Raw genomic sequence first — 20899 nt, forward strand, 5'->3', positions numbered from 1 at the left:
TCATATCCTCGTTTTGGCCATAATTCACACCCATACTAGCACTTACTCTAATTTCGCATACGTGGACTTTGGTCCCTCCGAGGGATTTCAACCCGGAGAGCATTGTGCCCATATGAATGGTGAAAAGCGCTATAAAAATGAACCATTCATTCCACCCAGTTAATTCACCTGAATCTCTTGGTTGAGTTTGGAAACTGTCCGCTCCGTGGATTCCCTCAGCTTTAACAGCTTGGACTGCTCACCCAGCTTTTTCTTCAGATCAGCCATCTGGCCCTCTAGTTCTTGCAGTCTCTTCCGCCTGCGCTCACTCAGCCTGAAAACAAAGAGCAGAGATAGCAATCAATTGGGATTTCACCCAGAAGGGATGCTGTCCAGTCATTAATTTGAAAACAAAAAGGATCGAATGCAATACATTCACGTCAAAATGACGGGAAAAAAAAAGACCAAATGCCTTTTTTTAATGTATTTTTTGGGGTTTTGGTATAGGTAAAAATGTTTTGGCCAAAAAACGGGGGTTTGGGCCCCCCCCCCAAAAATAAAAATAAACGTCTTTTTCCCCCTGTCCTTTTGACTCGAATGACATGCATTACTTACTGTAAAAGCATTTCTGATGATTGTATCTGCTTAGAATCACATGCTGTGCATATGGTCTGACATCCAGTGGTAACCGCGGAGTATTGCATCTTGTCTTTCGGGGACAGAAAGGGGACGTCGGCATAGGAGTGTCTGAAACACTATCCCTATCGTGACGTGTGTAGTACCCAAAATCCCTCACGCGCCGAGGTCCCTCCGATTGCATTTTTTCTGCCATGAGGGAGCCCAAGGCTATAGTGAGTGAGTACATGAAGAGAGAAAGTAGTAAGACGTCTATGTTCCTTCCACCCCTAACCAGGGAAGAAGGGTAGGCGCATGTGAATCTAAGCAGATACAATCATCAGAAATGCTTTTACGGCAAGTAACGCATATCTTCTGATGCCTGTTAATCTGCTTAGAATCACATGCTGTGCATAGACTAGCGAGCAGTACCCAGAGTTGGAGGTGGGTTGTGAGAAGGAACAATAGAAAAAAAGATGTCTTAGTACTGCTTGTCCCACCTGAGAATCAGACCTAGAATGTGTCTAGGCAATAGTGTTTTGTAAAGGTGTGTACAGAACTCCAGGTTGCCGCTTTGCAAATGGACTCTAAGGGAACATTTGCAATGAATGCTCCCCAGTGCCTCGAGTAGAATGTGCTCTAGGCTTGAAGGGCAGTTCTCTCCTTGCAAGAGTGTAACAGTGTGATGCATTTGACAATCCACCTTGATATTGCTGATTTAGAGACCGGGTCCCCTTCTCTACCAGCTGCCACTGAAACAAAGAATTGTTTAGTTTTCCTCAGTGATTTAGTTCTATCCATGTAGAACATGACTGCCCTGCGCAGATCTAGTGTGTGAAGGCTTCTTTCGGCCAGGTTAGTAGGTCTCTGGAAGAACGTGGGTAGTTCGATTGACTGGTTCACATGGAACTTTGAAATAAATTTCGGCGCAAATCTGGGATGTGCGCGCAGAACTACCTTATCTTTGTGGACTGTAACAAAGGGGTCCAAAACCGTGAGGGCCTGTAGTTCGCTAACTCTTCTGATAGAAGTGATAGCTACTAGAAAGTCTGTCTTGTAAGTCAGGTCTTTCAGACTAGCTTTATGCATAGGCTCAAAAGGGGGTACATGAGCCTAGTTAAAACCACATTTAGATCCCACCCAGGGGCTGGGTGAGTGATGGGGGGATACATTCTTTTAACCCCTTCCATAAAGGCTTTAATCACAGGTATTTTCCACCACAACACCTTCTGCTGTGACGTGGTGTAGGCTGACAACGCCGCTAGGTGAACCTTTAAGGAATTGAAGACTAACCCAGAGTCCAACAGATGGGTTAGATATAACACAATGTGTGAAGGCGAGCAATCGGTGGGATTGACGCCTTTGGAACTGCACCAGATGACAAAACGTTTCCATTTGCTGGCATAGCAATAACATGCGTTAGGCTTTCTTGCCTCCCTCAGTATGTCCATGCATCTTTGAGGGAGTTGCAGATGTCCAAACTCTATGACCTCAGGAGCCTGGCTGCTAAGTTCAGAGTTTGTGGGCATGGGTGCAGAGTCTCCCCTCTGTCCTGAGACATGTTGTACGGGCAGGGCAGCTTGACTGGTGGAGAGGGGGACATTTCCATCAGGTGCGCGAACCAAGGGAGCCACCAGAATCATGGTGACTGGTTCCTGGTGCATCTTGTGTACTATCTTGTTCAGAGGGGGGAGTTGGGGAGGTGTAGGGGGGGGGGGGGAACGAGCGTAGACAAATTTCCCCGACCAAGTTATCCAGAGACCTTTCCCCTTGGATCGGTTCTGGGGGTACCTGGAGGCGTAATCTTGGCATTGGGCGGTCTCCTGAGTAGCGAACAGGTCAATCTTTGGAAACCCCCATTCTGCGAAGACGTTCGATAAGTCTTCGTGCAGTCGCCATTCGTACACTTCTGCCAGAGGAAAATCTCTGCCGAGTACGTCTGCCAGAAGATTGAGTTCCCCTGGAACATGTTGGGATATCAGGAACATCTTGTGTTTGAGAGCCCATACCCAGATGTTTTGGGACAGCTTGGATAGCCCTGGAGAGTGAGTGCCCCCCTGTTTGCTCAGTTAATACACCACCACCACTTCGAGAGAACGAGGGCTGGCGAGACAACAGATCTTCCCATTGTCCGCTGGCCTTACACCACTGGCTGTTGAGCCACTCTTGCATGGGACGCATGCGCAGCCGCGCGTGGAGAACCAAGTATATGCATGACGCCATCATCCCTAGCAAACTTATAGCTTTGAGTACTGTCCCCTCTCGACTGGCTACATACTGAGGAACCCGAGAGAGCATGTTCTGAACCCTCTCGCTGGAAGGGAAGACTAGACAGTCTTCCATACGAATTAGAGCCCCCAGGAACTGTTTTCCTTGGCTGGGGACTAGGCTGGATTTCTTTTCGTTGATAGAAAATCCCAGGCTGAACAGTAGACCTACTGTTTTTTGGGTGTTCGAAAAACAAACAAACGAGTCCCCTGTGATGAGCCAATCGTCGAGGTAAGGGTAAACTGGAACTGAAAGTCTGCGCAAGTGTGCCGCTGCCAGGACCTTGGTTAACACTCTTGGCGCCGAGGCTATGCCGAAGGGGAGTACCTTGAACTGGTAGTGTTTCTCCTGAATAACGAACCTTAGGAATTTTCGGTGCGCTGGCAGCATTGAAATATGAAAGTATGCATCTTTCATATCCAATGTCATGAAGTCCCCCGATTTTAGCAATGGGATCACCTCCTGCATTGTTACCATGCAAAACTTCTGGGGCTTTATGAACTCGTTCGCTGGGCGCAGGTCTAGAACAGGACGCGTGGTGAGATCCTTTTTGGGTACAAGGAAGTACACTGAATAGATACCCTCGTTTACCTGAAGAATCGGGACGGCTTCTATGGCGTCCTTTCCTAGCAGCGCTTCCACCTCTTGGATCAGGATCTGCAGATGTTCCCGTGAAAGGCTTCGATGTTTCGGCGGTCTGAACTGTGGAGGTCGGGCGAATTCCATGCAGTAACCGTGGGCAACAGGCTTTAAGACCCACTGGTTTGAAGTTATCCCCTCCCGTGCCTTGAGGAAAGCTGTTAATCGCCCGAGACCGAGGAGACATAGGAGGGGACCTGGACTTGGTGGTCATTTCGGACCCGAGGTTGTCACTCCTCTGGAATTGGAGCCTCTGCCTCTATTCTTTCCGCACTTCTGACCCCTCTGGGGGTAGTAAGTGGGGCTTGCAGCAGATTGACTTGAAGTTGCCCGTGCCAAAATTGTTTAGAGCGGCGCGGGCTTGTCTTCGAAAGGACCGGCGAGAATGACTGCCCCTCTGTGAAGAGGGTTTCTGGGTAATTTGGTGCAGCGACTTAGTCTCGTGCTCCTTCTTGGCTGTCTCCAACGCATCGTCTACCGCCTTCCCGAAGAGGTTGGCCTCTTCGATGGGTTTGTTGATGATGGATGCCTGGGTCTCAGGCCTGAAGCCCGACGTGGGCAGCCAAGCGTACCTCTTTAGGAGAGTACCCTGTGCGAGAGACCTGCCTGCTGTCTCTGCGGTGTCCAGGGTATTCTTTACCGCATTCTGATTGGCAAGTTTGCCATCAGAGACAATGGCGAGAAGCTTGCCTCTGGTTGGTTCTGGAACCTCTTGAAGGCCTTCCTGGAGTAGGTTCCATTGGGCGTCGACGTAGCTTGCTAGTAACTCCGTGTTATTGGCAATACGGACGGTATAGGCCGCCGCCGACATAACCCGTTTGCCTAAGGAATACAACCTTTTGGACTCCTTGTCCGGGGGTGACTACCATGGCAAGGGGAACCCCTGCTCTCATGCGAGTGTTGGTCACCACCAGTGAGTCTGGGATTGCGTGTCCTTTGATATAAAGTGGGCCGGAAAAGTTTCGACCCTTGGGTTCACAGCCCTAGTCTGAGCGGGTGTGATTAAGGAAGGGGCCAGCAGTCTCTTTATAGAGCTCGAGAGGGATAGACTGGCTTGCCGGAGGCTTTTCATTAATAATGTCCTCCACGAAATCTTGTTCGGGCAAGGCTTCAAGCCTGGCAATTTTAAAGAATTCCGCTGCTTTTTTCAACATGTTGAAAGCCATTAGATCATCCACCGGGGAAGCTAGTCGAATCAGGGTGGATGGGGGAGAGTCGAGGCAAACGATAGAGTTGTGATCGTCCTGCTGGGTGTCGTCCCAGTTGTCCGTTGCTCCTTGATCTTCCCCATAGTTGTCCAGAAAGGAGGACTCTTCTTCTGTATAGATGTCTCTATACGTGTCCATCTGGACATCTTCTGATAGTCAACTTGGTGTTGGACAACTTGTGGTTGAGGGTTAGGGCCTACCCGAGCTTTTTTCGGCAGAGGTTGATCAGAAGCACTGAAAAACTGCTCCAGCCGATCCATACACCGCTCAAATTGCTCTGTGGTCCACTTGGATGACCCAAATTGACATAGCCGAGTAGGAACCGTGTTCTCCGCCCTAGGGCGTAGAGAGGATATCCTCAGGGTGCTTGAGAGGGGTACCTGGCTTTCTTCTTAAGAGTCTTCGGGATCGTCTTCCAAATCCGTGGAAAACTTTTCGGCGGATTGGCCCATAACTGGTACTAGGCCCACCGCCGTATCAATCCTATTGATGCTCTTACGGATAGTCACCGAATCTTAGGGAGACAAAGCCTCCGATGATGTATCGGCAGTGAAAATGTCCTCCGCGGCTCCAGGAGGGCCAGCGGATGGCTTCTCGGGTAGAGGCCTACTCTTAGTTTTTGGGCCTGTACGGGCCTTGGAATCCAAAGTTTCTTGTTCTGAAGCTTCAGCGCATGTAGTTTGGGGAGTAGCACCCTTGTTATGTTTGTTATGCCCAGTCATGCGCTGCTGCGGATGCGGGGAAGGCTCCGGATCAGACCGATCCGTTGGCGCTTTCGCCTTCTTCGACAAAGTCGTCGAGGAGGGCCCTTGGGTTGTGTGATTTGTGTGGTGCGATTGTACGCCCCTGTCACCGGGTGTGGTCCCTGTAGCAAGATCAGAGTCTAGCCTGGAAGGGTCGGGGACGGGCATGGCGGCCCGAGAATAGTCCGCCTCAAGGTCTATAACGTCCGCGTTGGACGTTAGGTCATCCGATGTACCCCTGTCACTTTCAGCTGGTGTCGCGGCAGGGGAGGGAGGCTCCATGCGTGACATTCCGTATGCATCCCACCGCTTCAACCGGCGCTCCTTAAGGGTTTTAGGTTTAAGGAGTTTACACGCCGAAAAACGCTTTTCGTTGTGCTCTAGGGGGAGACAAGCGTTACACGACGTGTGCTCGTTTTTCCACGGATATCTGACCCTACACACAGGGCAGAATCTAAATGGAGTCCTTTCCATAGCAGAAGGGAAGGGTGACCAGACCAAAAAGGAAAGCAGTGGAAAAGAGGAAACACATAACAGTATGGCAATCCCCGAGCCCACTCTCTCTACTGTGTAGGCCGGCCAGAAGGCCAGACCACGTGGAAGTCCGAACGCTGGATCTTAGGCGTCAGAACCCACAGCCGTAGACGATTCCCCCGTAGTCTTCGTCGAAGATGTTCTTGATGGGCCAAGTGACTTAACGGGGAATAAACCGACAATTTGGTAAGATAAACAATGTCTCATGAAGAGCACCGCTATAGGGAGACCAGTTATCTGGGGGGGGGAGGGGTGGGGGAAGGCATGGGGGGGACAATCTGCGGGACCTTGGCGCGTGAGGGATTTAGGGTACTACACACGTCACGATAGGGATAGTGTTTCAGGCACGCCTATGCAGACGTCCCCTTTCGGTCCCCAAAAGACAAGATGCAATACTCTGCGGTTACCACTGGATGTCGGACCATATGCACAGCATGTGATTCTAAGCAGATTAACAAGCATCAGAAGTATTGTTATTCGAACCGTTGTATTCGAATCTTTGACCCTAAACCGAAGGGATATCTTCCTGAACCCTTGCCCGCATCAAGCCTCCCATACATACTAAGAATATAGGCAGACTATGGATCATATGGGCATCTGATCTTTATTCTGATAACTTAAAATCTCATTCACATCTTTACAGCTCTATCTGGATGGAAATCGAGCATAACAAATTTCTTTTTTTAATCTGCAGAGTAAGTCAAATGATTCCATTTGAAAAGTCTGGTGTGTGTATTGTAAAGCTTAAGCACCAACTGAAGTCATGTCCCATATATTATTCATTGGTCTGCTTTTTTCTGAACCCTAAACAGACGAGCCTTCCCAGTTATCAAAAACTCAGATACCTGAAAGTTATACAGCATGTGAGCACTGCGCCCTTCACCAACGTAATTGTATTGCGGCGCCTAGACTGTCAAAAATGCCGAGCATAATGCAAGTCTGCACAGGAGCACTTGGTTTGAGCTTAGGGAAAGGTGGGGATGGACTAAACTGGAGGCTAGGAATAACATGATTGAGGAGAAGGTAAATAGGAAGAGGGAGGACAATAAGACTGATCCTGTGAGGCAAAACATAATGGAAAAGGGTGGTGGGATATGGTTGCGTTTGTGTCATAACTGACAGTCATTATCGGTGGTAAGAACATAATTTGCGTGTTCAATTTAGTATGGTGCAATCTATCCCAGTTAATTCTGGGTACTAGATCAAGTTGGTGTTGGTTGTGCGATGGACTTTGTGCTCAAGCAGGCCATAGTATTGAGAGGGCTTTTACCACATAGGTATGTACCACCACCCATTGCAGGGCAGACAATTGGTTTTGCCAAGCTAGCCGACTAAGGAGTCTGCGCCAAGTATAGAAATGAACCTGGGCGAAATGAGATCAGAACATATGTACACATTTAAGCAATACCAGGTCTTGTCAAAAAATATGACAATGCATTACTTACCGTAAAAGCATTTCTGATGGTTGTATCTGCTTAGATTCACATGCTGTGCATAGGTCCGACATCCAGTGGTCACTGCGGAGTATTGCATTTTGTTTTTCGTAGTCGAAAAAGGGGACGTCGACAAGGCGTGTCTAACACTATCCCTATAGTGACGTGCGTTGTACCCACAATCCCTCACGCGTCGAGGTCCCTCTGTTTGTATTTGTCTGCCCTGAGGGAGCCTTCTAGACGTGAGTGAGTACAGAAAAGAGAAATATAGAAAAGGATGTCTATGTTCCTTCCATCCGAGCGGGGAGGAAGGGTGGGCGCATGTGAATCTAAGCAGATACAACCATCAGAAATGCTTTTACGGTAAGTAATGCATTGTCTTCTGATGTTTGTTAATCTGCTTAGAATCACATGCTGTGCATAGACTAGCGAGCAGTACCCGGAGTTGGCGGTGGGTTATGAGAAGGAACAGTAGAGAAAAGATGTCTTAATACTGCCTGTCCCACCTGGGAGTCAGATCTAGAGTGTGCATCTAGACAGTAGTGTTTTGCAAAGGTGTGCACAGAACTCCAGGTAGCCGCTTTGCAGATGGACTCAAGGGGAACATTTGCAATGAACGCTATGGAAGCCCCAGTGCCTCGAGTGGAATGTGCTCTTGGCCTGAAGGGTAGTTCTCTCTTAGCAAGAGAGAAACAGAGAGTGATGCATTGAACAATCCATCTAGATATAGTGGACTTTGAAACTGCATCTCCTTCTCTTCCTGCTGCCACAGAGACAAAGAACTGATTAGTCTTTCTCAGTGGTCTGGTTCTTTCCATGTAGAACATGACAGCTCTGCGTACATCTAGTGTATGCAGACTTTTTTCTCCCAAGCTGGAAGGGTTTTGAAAGAACGTTGGTAGTTCTATTGACTGGTTTACATGAAATTTCGAGATGAATTTTGGTGCAAACCTTGGGTGTGTGCGTAGAACCACCTTATCCTTGTGAACTGTTACAAAGGGGTCTAGTATAGAAAGAGCCTGTAGTTCACTTACTCTCCTAATGGAGGTGATAGCTATTAGGAAAGCAGTCTTAAGAGTGCGGTCTTTAAGAGTTGCCTTGTGCATGGGTTCGAAAGGAGGGCCCATGAGTCTAGAAAGTACCACATTTAAGTCCCATCCGGGAGCTGGGTTAGCTATCGGAGGGTGTATTCTCTTTACCCCCTCCATGAAGGCCTTGATAACTGGTATCTTCCACCACGACACTTTAAGTTGGGAAGTGGTGTATGCAGAAAGTGCCGCTAGGTGGACTTTAATGGAATTGAAGACTAGACCTGAATCCAGTAAATGGGTCAAGTACAGAACAATGTTAGTGGGAGAGCAGTCAACCGGGTTGATGCTCTTACCTCTACACCAGATGACAAATCTTTTCCACTTGCTAGAATAGCAGTGGCGAGTATTAGGTTTTCTGGCTTCCCCGAGGATGTCCATACATCTCTGCGGGAGTTGTAAATGTCCAAATTCTATGATCTCAGGAGTCAGGCTGCTAAGTTCATGGTCTGAGGGCATGGATGCAGTGTCCTGCCCTTGTCCTGTGACAGCATGTTGTACGGGCAGGGAAGTTTCACTGGGGGAGATAGGGACCTCTCCATCAAGTGAGCGAACCATGGCTGCTGGGCCCACATTGGGGCCACTAGTATCATGGTAACCTGCTCCTGGTGCATCTTGTGCACCACTTTGTTGAGAAGGGGAGTCGGGGGGAAGGCGTAAACAAATTTCCCTGACCATTGAATCGACAGACCGTTCCCCTTGGACTGGTTCTGGGGGTACCTGGAGGCGTAACTTTGGCATTGTGAGTTCTCCAGAGTTGCGAACAGGTCTATTTCCGGGAACCCCCATTGCGTGAAGACGTCTAAGACGATGTCTTCGTGCAATTGCCATTCGTACTCTTCGGGCAGGGGTTAGTCTCTGCTGAGTTTGTCTGCTAGCAGATTGAGTTCCCCTGGTACATGTTGTGATAGTAGGAACATGTGTTTGAGAGCCCACTTCCATATATTCTGGGACAGCTTGGACAGTCCTGGAGAGTGAGTGCCCCCTTGCTTGTTGAGGTAGTACATGGCTGTGGTGCTGTCTGTGAGGACCATCACTGTCTTTCCTTGTAGGTGTTCCTGAAAGGCTTTCAGTGCTTTGAACACCGCTAGTCGTTCCAGCAGGTTTATATGCTTGGATGCTAAGCTCGGAGTCCACGCTCCGCGAGCAGTCTGATGGGATAGGTGAGCCCCCCATCCTGTAAGGGGATGCGTCTGTGGTTAGAGTGGCTTCCACTGCGGGTGTGGCAAAAGTTTTCCCTAATAACAGGTTTTCTTTTGTCCACCACCGTAGCGAGAACCAAGGCCTGCGAGACCACCACTAGATCGTCCCATTGTCCACTGGCCTGACACCACTGGCTGTAGAGCCACTCTTGCATTGGGCGCAGGCGCGCGTGAGGTACCAAATAAATACATGACGCCATCATCCCTAGCAAGCGCATTGCTTTGCGTACCGTCACCTCTCGACCTGCCACATAATGGGGGATCTGAAACAGCATGTTTTGGACCCTCTCGTTGGAGGGGAAGACGAGGCCGTCCTTTGTTCAAATTAGAGCCCCTAGGAATTGTTTGATTTGGCTGGGGTCTAAGCTGGGCTTCTTTTCGTTGATGGAGAAGCCCAGTTGGAAAAAAAGGTCTACGGTCTTTTGGGTATTGGAGAAGCATGTTTCGTAAGAATTCCCTGTTATGAGCCAGTCGTCGAGGTAAGGGTATACCGGGATGGATAACCTGCGCAGGTGGGCCGCTGCCACTGCCAGTACTTTCGTGAATACCCTTGGTGCAGATGCTATCCCGAAGGGTAGTACTCTGAACTGGTAGTGTTTGTTCTCTATCTTGAACCTGAGGTATTTTCTGTGCGCTGGCAACATTAAAATATGAAAGTATGCATCTTTCATGTCTAGTGTTGTCATGTAATCCCCTTGTGATAACAGTGGGATTACTTCCTGCAAGGTCAACATACGAAACTTTTGGGGTTTGACAAACTTGTTCGCTGGGCGCAGATCTAATACAGGGCTCATGGTTAAGTCCTTTTTGGGTACAAGGAAGTACACTGAATAAATACCTTCTGTTACCTGAGATAGGGGGACAGCCTCTATAGCCTCTTTTTTCAGTAGCTCTTCTACTTCTTGAAGAAGAATGGTGAGGTGTTCCGGTGTCATGCGTCGGTTCCGTGGGGGTCTGTACTTCGGGGAACCGTTGAATTCGATGCAGTATCCGTGGGCTATGGTTGATAATACCCAGCGGTCTGACGATATTCCCTCCCATGCTGAAAGGAACGATGTTAGCCGGCCCCCGACCGGTGATGCATGGGAGGGGACCCGAATCTTCGGGTCATTTGTTGGTATTGGGCGTGGAACCTTTGGGGCTGGAGCCGCGACCTCTTCCTTTGCCACGGCGTTGGCCTCTTTGACTGAACTGGGTGTTGTTACCCTGGTTAGAGGGCCAGTTGGTAGCAGAGTAAAATTGCTGTTGGTTTTGCTGCTGGCGTTGGCCACGAAAGGAGCGTCTATTGCCATAGCTGCGTCTGTTAGGGGGCCTAGAAATTCGGTCAAGAGTCTTGATGGTATCAAACTCTTTCTTCGCATGTTTGTGGAGTTTTTTTACAAGACCTGGTATTGTTTAAATGTGTACAAATGTTCTGATCTCATTTCGCCCAGGTTCTCTCTTGTCCTGCACACATTCCAAATTTGGAGTGTGTGCAGGACAAGAGAGAAGGAACCCATGGAACATTGCACTGGAATCACCGCGCAGTGAGAAAAAACTGGGGTACCAGATTAGAACATTTCTGGACTCGGCCACATGAGGCGAGAACAGGGATTTTTCCTCTTTGGATTTATTGACTAAAGACGCAAGACACCCCCATACCTGAATCTTTGATCAGTATAGGCGCAGTTATCTAGCACCACTGCAGGATTTAGTCCATCGTTGCCACGCGTCTCCATTATTTCCCGTGGAGATTGAGGTTTGACGACATCCTCCACCTTTTGACATTTCGGAGTGGTTGCAACAGAACCATCCGTCTCCTGAAGGTCGCTTATATTTACCGGCTTAAATTAGGGGCCTATTGTGACGACCGAAACATATGTTGAGTTATAGCAAATAAGCAGGATGCTATTTGTTTTTGTATTAACACTTACTGTAATCACCAAGAGGTGTTGACATTTATGTTAATATATTGGTTCTAGGTGGTCTGAGTACCACAAGTGTGGAATATTGACATGTATAGTGAGAGTGTGAATGAATGATGGAATGAATGGTGGTGTTTAAATGGGGATGTTGAGAACAATAAATATTTGTGTAAATTGTTTATAAATAAATATATATTTTGACAAGACCTGGTATTGTTTAAATGTGTACAGATGTTCTGATCTCATTTCGCCCAGGTTCATTTTTGTTGTTCCATTATATTTAGCCTGAAGAACCTGTGGCAGTAAGGCAATCCCAATTTTGAAACTGCGCCAAGTATAGGACATGCAAAGGTGAATGCTTGGGGAAATATGAGGGAAGAGGGTAAGATCAAATTCTGTCCAGTGAGGTTAACGTTTCACTCCTATCTCCAAAGTTAAGGGTTGATCTAGAATGAGGCTAGGTCGATGTTTTTAAACCTTGAAGTTGGAGTATTGTGAGCTAAGGCAAGTCTGCTGGGGGATTGGGCAAGAGGAAGCTGGGTCTCAGCCAGATAGTTGTAGCTAGCCAGTTATGGTGTATTTTAATATGGAATGTCCAACCCATGGAGGTAATCTGTGGTACTCTTTCCCCCCCCCCCCCAAAACGAATCCTAAAACTAGGCCTAAACAACACTACAGAATTTGACTTTTTGCTAGAACTAGATGGGGGATTGTGTAAGGGACTAAATTAAGGTAGTGTGAATTATCAGTTTAGTGCTGAATTCCTCCTACCTTAGAGACCCAACAGCTCTTTTGCTGGACTTTGGGACTTTTGTTTTGTTTCTGGAGTCTGAAACTCCATAGGTATCTACATTTTGTATGTAGACAGCACATTCAGTGCAGTGTCACAGAAGTGCTTTGATTTCTCATAAGGTTTAAATACCTTTTCTTTGGTGAACTACAGTTCCCAAAAATAGTAAAGTGAAATTGCCTTTACTTACCTTTTTCCTACATAGGTCCAGCACATTCCATCTTATGTGGATTGCTGGGGGGGGGGGATACTTAGTAGCCCCTTTTCCTACTTACTCAAAACATTTTTTTTATATTACCCTCAGTATTTTTAATGGCTGGTGGCAGTGGTTTCATTGAACCCTCAGCTGCAGTATAGGACCCATGGGTGACCATTTTGTCTGTTAGGCAGAATCCTGTGCAGTGCCCTTAGGAACCTCTACACACAATTAAGGCTACAGGTGGCAATACAAGCCTGGACTACTATGTCAGAGTGGTAGCAGTGGCGGAGCAGCCAGGCTTATCTCAACAGTATATGAGCAGTAGCAGAGAATACACAAAGGGATCACAATTACTGTGACTCAAGCAAACACTGACTCAAGGTTTCAGGTAGAAAAATATAAGTACATTTATTTTTAAACCATTTGTTTTAAACACTTCTATTAAATTCAAAACCACACGTAAAATACACTACAACTAACCAATTCACTTTGTACGGTATGACTCAAGCTAAGTACCCTGTGTTTGAATGGACCAGTGTAATGAAACAAGACAGGTTACCGTGAATATGATTGCAATCACTTTTTGACAGTTCGGTCAACTAAATAAACACATATCCGCGACAAAAAATCATAGGCAATATAATAGCTAGGCAGACAGAATTGAAGAACATTCATAGACCGGAATTCAAGAGTCAAAGGCCTGGAGCCAGGGTCAAGTGACACCGGGTGCCTGTTGTCAAGGATCACACAATCGATCAGTTCACGATTCAACGTAGCCAAGAGTACTTAGCTATTGTCAATGTTCGGAAGCAAATGTTATAAGGAGGGAAAAGTAAGGACAAGCCTTAAGGAAGAGAACGAGAGATTCACCCAAATTTCTCAAGCAGGACACGGTACCTTTCTCAAAAGATGAAGCTGGTGCCACGGCAGTTGTTCCTGGTAGTTTCCTGCAGACCCACGATTCCTGGAACTTCGGCAAGAAGGGCGATGAGGGGGTCTGCACCACACAGGGATGAGGCCGGCAGCAGCAACGATGAATAAAAGATGCGCTCCTTAAAAACAGGAGAGGCTCTTCAGGTGGCTATCCGGACCACTACTGCAGTGTGCAGCGATTTCAACCACGAAGGGATTCCTCTGACTGAAGACGAGCTGGTTATCCCCACCAGGCTCAAGGGAAGACTACTCCGGACTGGATCTCCTCTTAGTCGTTGAAGGGTAGATCGCTCAGGACTGCAGCAGAGCTTCACTGGTACGGGATAGTTGCAGCAGTCGACCTTTCCTCCACTTCTCTTCGGTTCCATGTAGTTCCAGTGGCGACTCTGACTTCCAGCCCAAGAGACCGGCCTTTTATGCGAAAATCCCCATTCACACAGCCTGGCTGTCAATCACACAGCAGGAGTGGTTGTCCAGCCCAGACAACCGCCTCAGCCAATCATGAAAAATGTGACTTGGGTTTCCTAGGATACCCTGTGCAGGGGGTGACTACACCCCTCCCTCACATTCAGCCCACCTAGACACCCAGGTGCCTAGAGGAGGGCTTCTTGGCAGAAGCCCGCCAAAAGACAGTGAACAAAGAAGGCAAACCTGGTTTGCCACGCAAAGTAAAACACAAGAAGCAGTTTAACAAAAAGAAAAGGCGAATAAACCAGACCGGAGCAAAAAGAAAGTATTTGGTCAAGCGGGTTTGTGAGGCTAATACAATAGCCTACAATACTACCACGTTTATATAAGATAACCGCCGTAGAAAATTTAAGGGTAGCTACCACTGCCACCAGCCACGTCTAAATGTTCAAAGAGCGAAACAATGCTCTAGGAGGTACAGATAAAAAGGGTTAAGAGTTAGCCCTTCCAGTACTCCATGTAAAATGGGGTGTACTGGATCTGTGGTTAAATTGACTAATTAAAGTTAATGGCAACTTTACAGTTTTCTGGGGGACAGTAGACGACCTCAGAAATGGAGTCGGTGGGAAGTCTGGACGACATCCCTGTGTCACTGCACTGAAGGTGCTGTGTAACACACAAAAGAAGGGGGCCACTGATGTGGTGTACTCCAGAGCCCACATTCATAAAAACAGGTAAGAGACACAGAAAAACATGGGTAAGAGTGGGGGGAAAGCTCACACTCTTACCAAGTGGAAAGAAATAACTCGAGATCCAGCAAAGCTGCTGAGGTACTCACTAGGTAAGGGAAATTAGCCATGAAATGAGAATTCTCCCTAACAGTGTCAAAATGGCCCCAGCCTTTTTTCTCCATCTCTTGTTAGGGAGGTCTTTCTTGGGTTTTACTCCGCACGCCAAACCAGGATGAACCTTTCTGTACGTTTTTGCCACCCTGATGTGCGATTGACAGCTAGCCTGTGCATGAATGGGACAAACCTGCATAAAAAGGCGAGGCTTCTTGAACAGAAGACAGTCGACCACTGGACGAAACATCCAACGAAGGAATCGTGAAGAGAAGCTTTCTGCATCCTACTGGGCCGTGTAACTGCCCAGTGAAGCCCTGCTGCTGTGCTGAAACTGCTTTTCCGAATAGACCAGAGAAACGAGGTCTTGGGTTGGTGGGAGCAACTAACCGCAAGACAAACTTTGCTGCAAGACCTTCCCCAACTGGCTGTACTTCTTTGCTGCTGCTGAAACAGAGTGCCAGGGGTCGAGAAACCCGTAGTAAAGATCCTGAGAACCATCCCGAAGCAGGACGTCCCAAGCTCGAGCCACCTCACCAGAGTGCTGGACTCAAGGAGTGAAGGAAGACCATCAAGTATCCAATATCCATGGTGGTGCTATTTGCCGGTAGCTGAAATCCGCGAAGAACCACTGAACTGAAGAGAGCCCATAGCCGCCACCGGCGACGACCTCCCAGCTGCAGTGCCGAAGTCCTCCAGACGTTCTCCCTCTTGTCCCCACGACTGAGGCCCAGGATCTGCAACATTGCAACCAGAACAGAAGCCAGCCGGATCCTCTTCTAACTTAATGTACTGTGCTGACTATGGGGTACTTAACCCTCGTGTCTGTAGCTTTCATTAGCTCACTTGAGACTTGTAGTAGCTGCTTTTTGAAGTTGATCTCGGCTCTGACTTTCCCAAGCCTAACAGCTTGTGGCCCCAACAGTGATTTTCTACAAAAACTAACTGTGTGAGACTTTCGTGCTATCTAAGAAGTGCCTCAGCTCCATAGACATTGTTCAAATTGACTGACTTTCCTGGCTCCTTGCAGACTCTTCTGGCCCATTGACTTTGATTCCAACTGTTCCTCATAAGTGGTACATTGGTTTTAACTAAATATTACTGGGAAAGGTTTCATCTAGACTACATTGGGCGATTGAAAAGTGCTCACATCCGAGAACCTGTTAAGCTTTTTCCTTTTCTTAACCTGTCCTATCCACAACCTCGGAATTTTAAAAAGTGCAAAAGTGAAATATAAATGCCAATATTGTCCTAGTAATTGAAGACACCTCAGGGTGTAAGACGTGTGTATGAAGCATCTCTAACGTGTAACTACTTGCTTATTCTAGATCTGAGAAAGTGTTATGAAGTGTATTTTTATTGTTGCATATTGCTTTTTTAAAAAAGGCATATTTAAAACTGGCCGTTAATTATTTTACTAGAACTTTGAGTGTAAAGTTATTTGGAAACTTGTATGCGTTTTCGACGCTACGATTCTACAGCGCACATTCACCTCTCTTCATACAAGTCTGACTGCTCAGTCACTCCAACTGTGTAGTACAAACCTATACCAATAGGTGGATTACCCAATACCAAGACGACAAGACTGGTGTAGCTTCCCTCAGGGTTACTGCACACAATCTTGCCTAACAGGTGTCTACTCCCTCATTCAAAACAAAAATGCATTTTGGAAATTTGAGGAGGAAAAAGGGTTTTCAGACTTGTTTTGGATTTGGTATTTCAAACGTAGAATGGCTGTGTAGTATGTGTCTTCTAGGTGTGTTAGGAGGGTCTAATATTGCGTTTGAGCGCCAGAAATCAGTATAAACAGGGGGATGCCCAGTGTTTATAAAACCTAGGCCTATGACTCAAAATGGTCATTGGAGGCATACATTCCAATAGTGCAGCTCGATGTACAAGACTATATGATGGGGCTTCTTGCTCCAAAATGACAAAACATTTTTAAGAATGGTCACATGGCAGACCTCCATTACCTAGTTCAGCCACCTGAAGGTACACGCAGGCCGTAGGTACTGCAGACGAGACAGTCTTTGTTCTTGCTAGGGAGAATTCTCGGAAATCAGCCAAATCCCTTCTACCTTACCCCCAGCTCTTTTTGCTGGACTTTAGGACTTTATTTCTAACCTGGAGAGCGAGACCTTTTTCCCACCCTCTCATATTTTTATGTGATTTGGGTTCTGTTTCTTTTGACTTTGGAGTCTGACAAACTCCATAGGCATTATCTTTTTACATTGTGTCACAGCACATTCAGTGCAGTGGCACAAGGAAGTCCTTCAGATTTCCCAAGGTTTAAATACCTTCTCTGGGATAAACTACTGTTTCCCAGAGCATTAAAGTGAAATTGATTTTACTTACATTTGTAACTTTCTAGACCCAGCACACACTATCTTACAATAGAGTGCTGGGTGGGTTACTTAGTATCCCCTTTGTCTAGCTTCTCATGTAACTTTTATGTTACCCTTTCTACAATTAATGGCTGGTGGCAGTGGTTTACTTTTTCCTGCCATTGTGCGCTTTTACCGTGGGCTGCTTTCGCAGCTGCAGTATAGCACCCATGGGTGCCCATTTTGTCAAAATGGCCCCGGTGGTCTTTCTTTTGTAATTTCTTGTTGGAAAGCTTTTTCTTGAGATTTACTCTGCACGCCAAACCAGGTTTGGTCCCTTTGTTGGTTTGGTCTTTGGTGGGATTCACTGGCGAAACCAGACTCTGGCTCCTGGCAGGGCAGGGCAGGAAACGAGGGGGGTTCCCGAAACTCCCTGTGCTTAGTCTCCTTGGTTACATGAATGCTCCCAACGATGATTGGCCGGCTACCTGGCCTTGGAGGACAGCCACCCTGCTGTTTAAATGACAGCTAGGCTGCAAATGAATGCAAGAGACTTGTATAAAAGGCAAGGTCTTTTGCAAGGAAGGAAGAGTCGACCACTGGTCGAAGGAACCAAAGAAGAAACTAAAGAAGCTTGCTGTAACCTGCTGCACTGTTGGTTTGCCCAGTGAAGCCCTGCTGCATTGAAGCTCTGAATTTCTAATCGACTAGAGAAGCCCTGCAAGGACAACTTCTCCCCTTGGGTTGGTGGCACGAATTGACCCGAAGACTAAATACTGGAACCCCCCTCTCTCTGCTGGCTATACTTTTTTGCTGCTGCAGGAACCGAGTGCCAAGGGACAGGAAAACCAAAACTGAGTGCATCGCTATTAAGCCGGACCCAAGCTCCAGGAAGATCCTCCGGACGCCGTTGAAGCAGGAGTGACCAAGCATGAGCCACCTCAGAGTGCAGGACCCCAAAAGCAAGGAAAGTCCATAAGGTGTCCAAGAACCACAGTGGTGCCATTTACAAGTAGCTGAAACCGGGACATGCTGCTGATCTGAATTGCACCCATTACTGCTGCCAACCTTCAAATCGTAGTGCAGGAGACCCCAGACGTCCTCCCTCTTGTCCCCACAACCGAGGCCCAGGAACAACAGGCACTGCCATATTATAACAGGAACAGAAGCCAGCTGGAACCAATTTCTTCAGACCTAAGGTACTGTAAACTAAGGGGTACCACCTCTTGTTGTGCAGTATTGCTAGCTCTCAGCTGAGGCTTGTCTTGGTTACCTTCTGCAGAGTTGCTTGCGGCCCAACAGCGATTTCTTTTTCAACAAAAACTCCAACATTGTGCAAGACTTTTTACTTACCTGCAAGAAGAACTCCAGCTCCCCTAGACTTTGCTCAATTGACATTGGCTCCCAAAAGACTAACCTGACTTTTAATCTGTCCCTCCAAAAAGTCACATTCTTAACTTGTGTAGCTGGGAAAGGGTTAATCTGCATTGCATTGAGGGGTTCAAAAGTGCTTACCAGTCTGAGAAACTTGTTAATCACCGTCATCTCCCTTAACCTTTTCCTTTTGACACCAAACTCAGTATTGCTCTAAATGTGCCAGTGATATATCAATCTCCACAGTGTCCTAGTTATTTAAGTCACCTCAGGGCGTAGGACGCGTGTGTCCCATCCCAAATGGGCATCTACCGATTTATTGAAACTGAGATTGTGTATTTTTGAAGTTGATTTTAATTGTTACATATTTGCTCCCTTCTAAAGAAGGCTTATTCAAACTGACTTAAATTAATAAATATTTGTGTAATCAAGAAACCTTGAGTGCAAATGTTATTTGGATACTTGTCACTGTGAAACTACGTTGCAACCCTGCAGCTCACACTGACCCCGCTGCTTGAGATAAGCCTGGCTGCTCAGTCACTACCAAATTGTGTAGTAAATGCTTGTACCAAAGGTTTGGTTAAAGGCTGGTGCAGTCTCCAACAGGGTACTGCATACAATCTTTCCTAACAACGAGCCTGCCTGAGACGCCAAGTATGCCCCTTCATTTAGCCCTGACAGAGCTCACATTCTTCAGAGAAAGGTTAGGGTATAGGCAATCTACGTTCCTTTCATGTTCATAGACCTTTGTCAGGTTGGACTTCCCACAGGGCCGGAACAAGGATTTCTTTAGGTCCAACTATCTCCATGGGCATAGCCAACACCGCCGAAGAGTCGGTTGCTCCGGTTTGGATGTAGTGTGTAAAAATGACTACTTACTCACTGTAGTGACTAACATACTTGTAGTCCATAGTCCCCTTTCCTCCATACTGCAAGGGCGTCCCTCGCTAGGGAGGGACCCTTCCCCTTTAAATTTAGAGGCACTTGGGGGCGCGGCCCTAGGAACATGCGCTCCGCTGACTATGTCCACAGACGCCATAGGCTTAAAAGGTTTGTGCGCCAAGGCACCCAACACAACATTAAGGTCCCACACAGGGCATGGAGTCTTTATAGGTGGGTAAAGCCTGTGAGGCCCGCCAGATGTCGCTTCACCACCGGGTTGGAGAAGAGGCCCTCCTCCGAAATCCTGTAAGCCCCTATGGCTGCGGCATGTATCCACCCGCCCACCGGAGTGGGCGAGGTGTGCCGAAAAGGAGAGCACGTCGTCCAAGGTGCGGGAGTTTGGCTGATCAGGTACCCCCGGTTCCCCACCCCCTGCTTGTTGACATAGTACATGCTAGTGGAGTTGTCTGGATAAGAATTGTCTTGCCCTCGATAAGAGGGAGAAAGGCCTTGAGAGCCAGCCATATACCTTCAATTCTAGTCAATGTATGTGGGACTCCTTCCCCTGACTAGTCCAGACTCCATGGACACTGTAGTTGTCCAGGGTGTCTCCCCAGCCCTCTAGGGAAGAGTCTGTAATAAATGACATGAGGGGCCAGGTGTCAGAAGGGCTTGCCCAGCCGCAGGTTCTAGTCCGCAGACGACCATTGGAGGTCCGAGTGGAGAAAGGGAGGAATGTTAACTGGCTCCGCTTGGGAGCCCTTCTGATTCCATGAGGCTGCGAAGTGCTGCTGTAATCTCTGCATCCCAAGTCTTGTGGAGCACGGCCAACAGTACTGCTGCCATAAAACCCAGTAGGTGTTGGTACCCTAAGGCTGAGGTCACTGGCCTGGATAGGAAGTCGGCTGTGGCTCTTGATGGCCGCAATCTTCTCAGAGGGAAAGACACAGAGCTCATGTCTCAGATGAGGCCAAAGGAGGTCAGGCTCTGCATGGGCTGCAGCAGAGACTTCTTGAGAATGATTAGTGAACCCCAGGTCGTGGAGTGTGCTCATCAGTGCGGGGGCAGTATGAACCACTTCAGGAGAGGTGGCCTGGACAAGCCAGTCGTCCAGGTATGGGTAGACGTGGTGGCCCTGAGGAGGGCTGCCACTGCATTCATTAAACTGGTAAATACCCTGGGTGCTGAGTTGAGGCCAAAGGGTAGCATCTTGTATTGGAAATGGCAGCCCATGATCCTGAAGCGCAGTAAGGAACAATGCGGCTGCCAAATCGGGACGTGTAGATAAGCGTCCTTCAGATCCAGGGAGCAGTCTCCCCTGCCCAGTGTTTCTGCAATAAGAGCTGGTGTAACCATATTGAATTTTTGCAGAGGGAGAGACTGAGGGTGGAAAGGCCCAACAAAACTCTCAGGACAGCCTGGTTGTTCTCTATGGTGAAAGTCCTGGAATAAAAGCCCAATCCTCGCTGGGCGGCTGGGACTTCATCCACTGCCTGGCTCTCGACCGGATCTCAGCCAGCAGAGTTGTTGTCCC

The 20899-nt window shown here is 47.7% G+C and overlaps 1 protein-coding gene across 4 annotated transcripts in view; it reads right to left on the reverse strand.

Annotated features, from left to right (window-relative positions):
- KIF4A (kinesin family member 4A) overlaps positions 1 to 20899 on the reverse strand; it is an 807676-nt gene that overhangs the window by 420640 nt on the left and 366137 nt on the right. For all 4 annotated transcript variants that reach the window (XM_069612448.1, XM_069612449.1, XM_069612450.1 and 1 more), the window contains one exon: positions 169 to 313. In XM_069612448.1, coding sequence (XP_069468549.1) covers positions 169 to 313 — 145 coding nt within the window. The remainder of the gene's footprint in view (positions 1 to 168; positions 314 to 20899) is intronic.

The sequence above is a fragment of the Ambystoma mexicanum genome, chromosome 5p (assembly GCF_040938575.1).
Source record: "Ambystoma mexicanum isolate Mex_15411 chromosome 5p, UKY_AmexF1_1, whole genome shotgun sequence".
Taxonomy (NCBI): Eukaryota; Metazoa; Chordata; class Amphibia; order Caudata; family Ambystomatidae; genus Ambystoma; species Ambystoma mexicanum.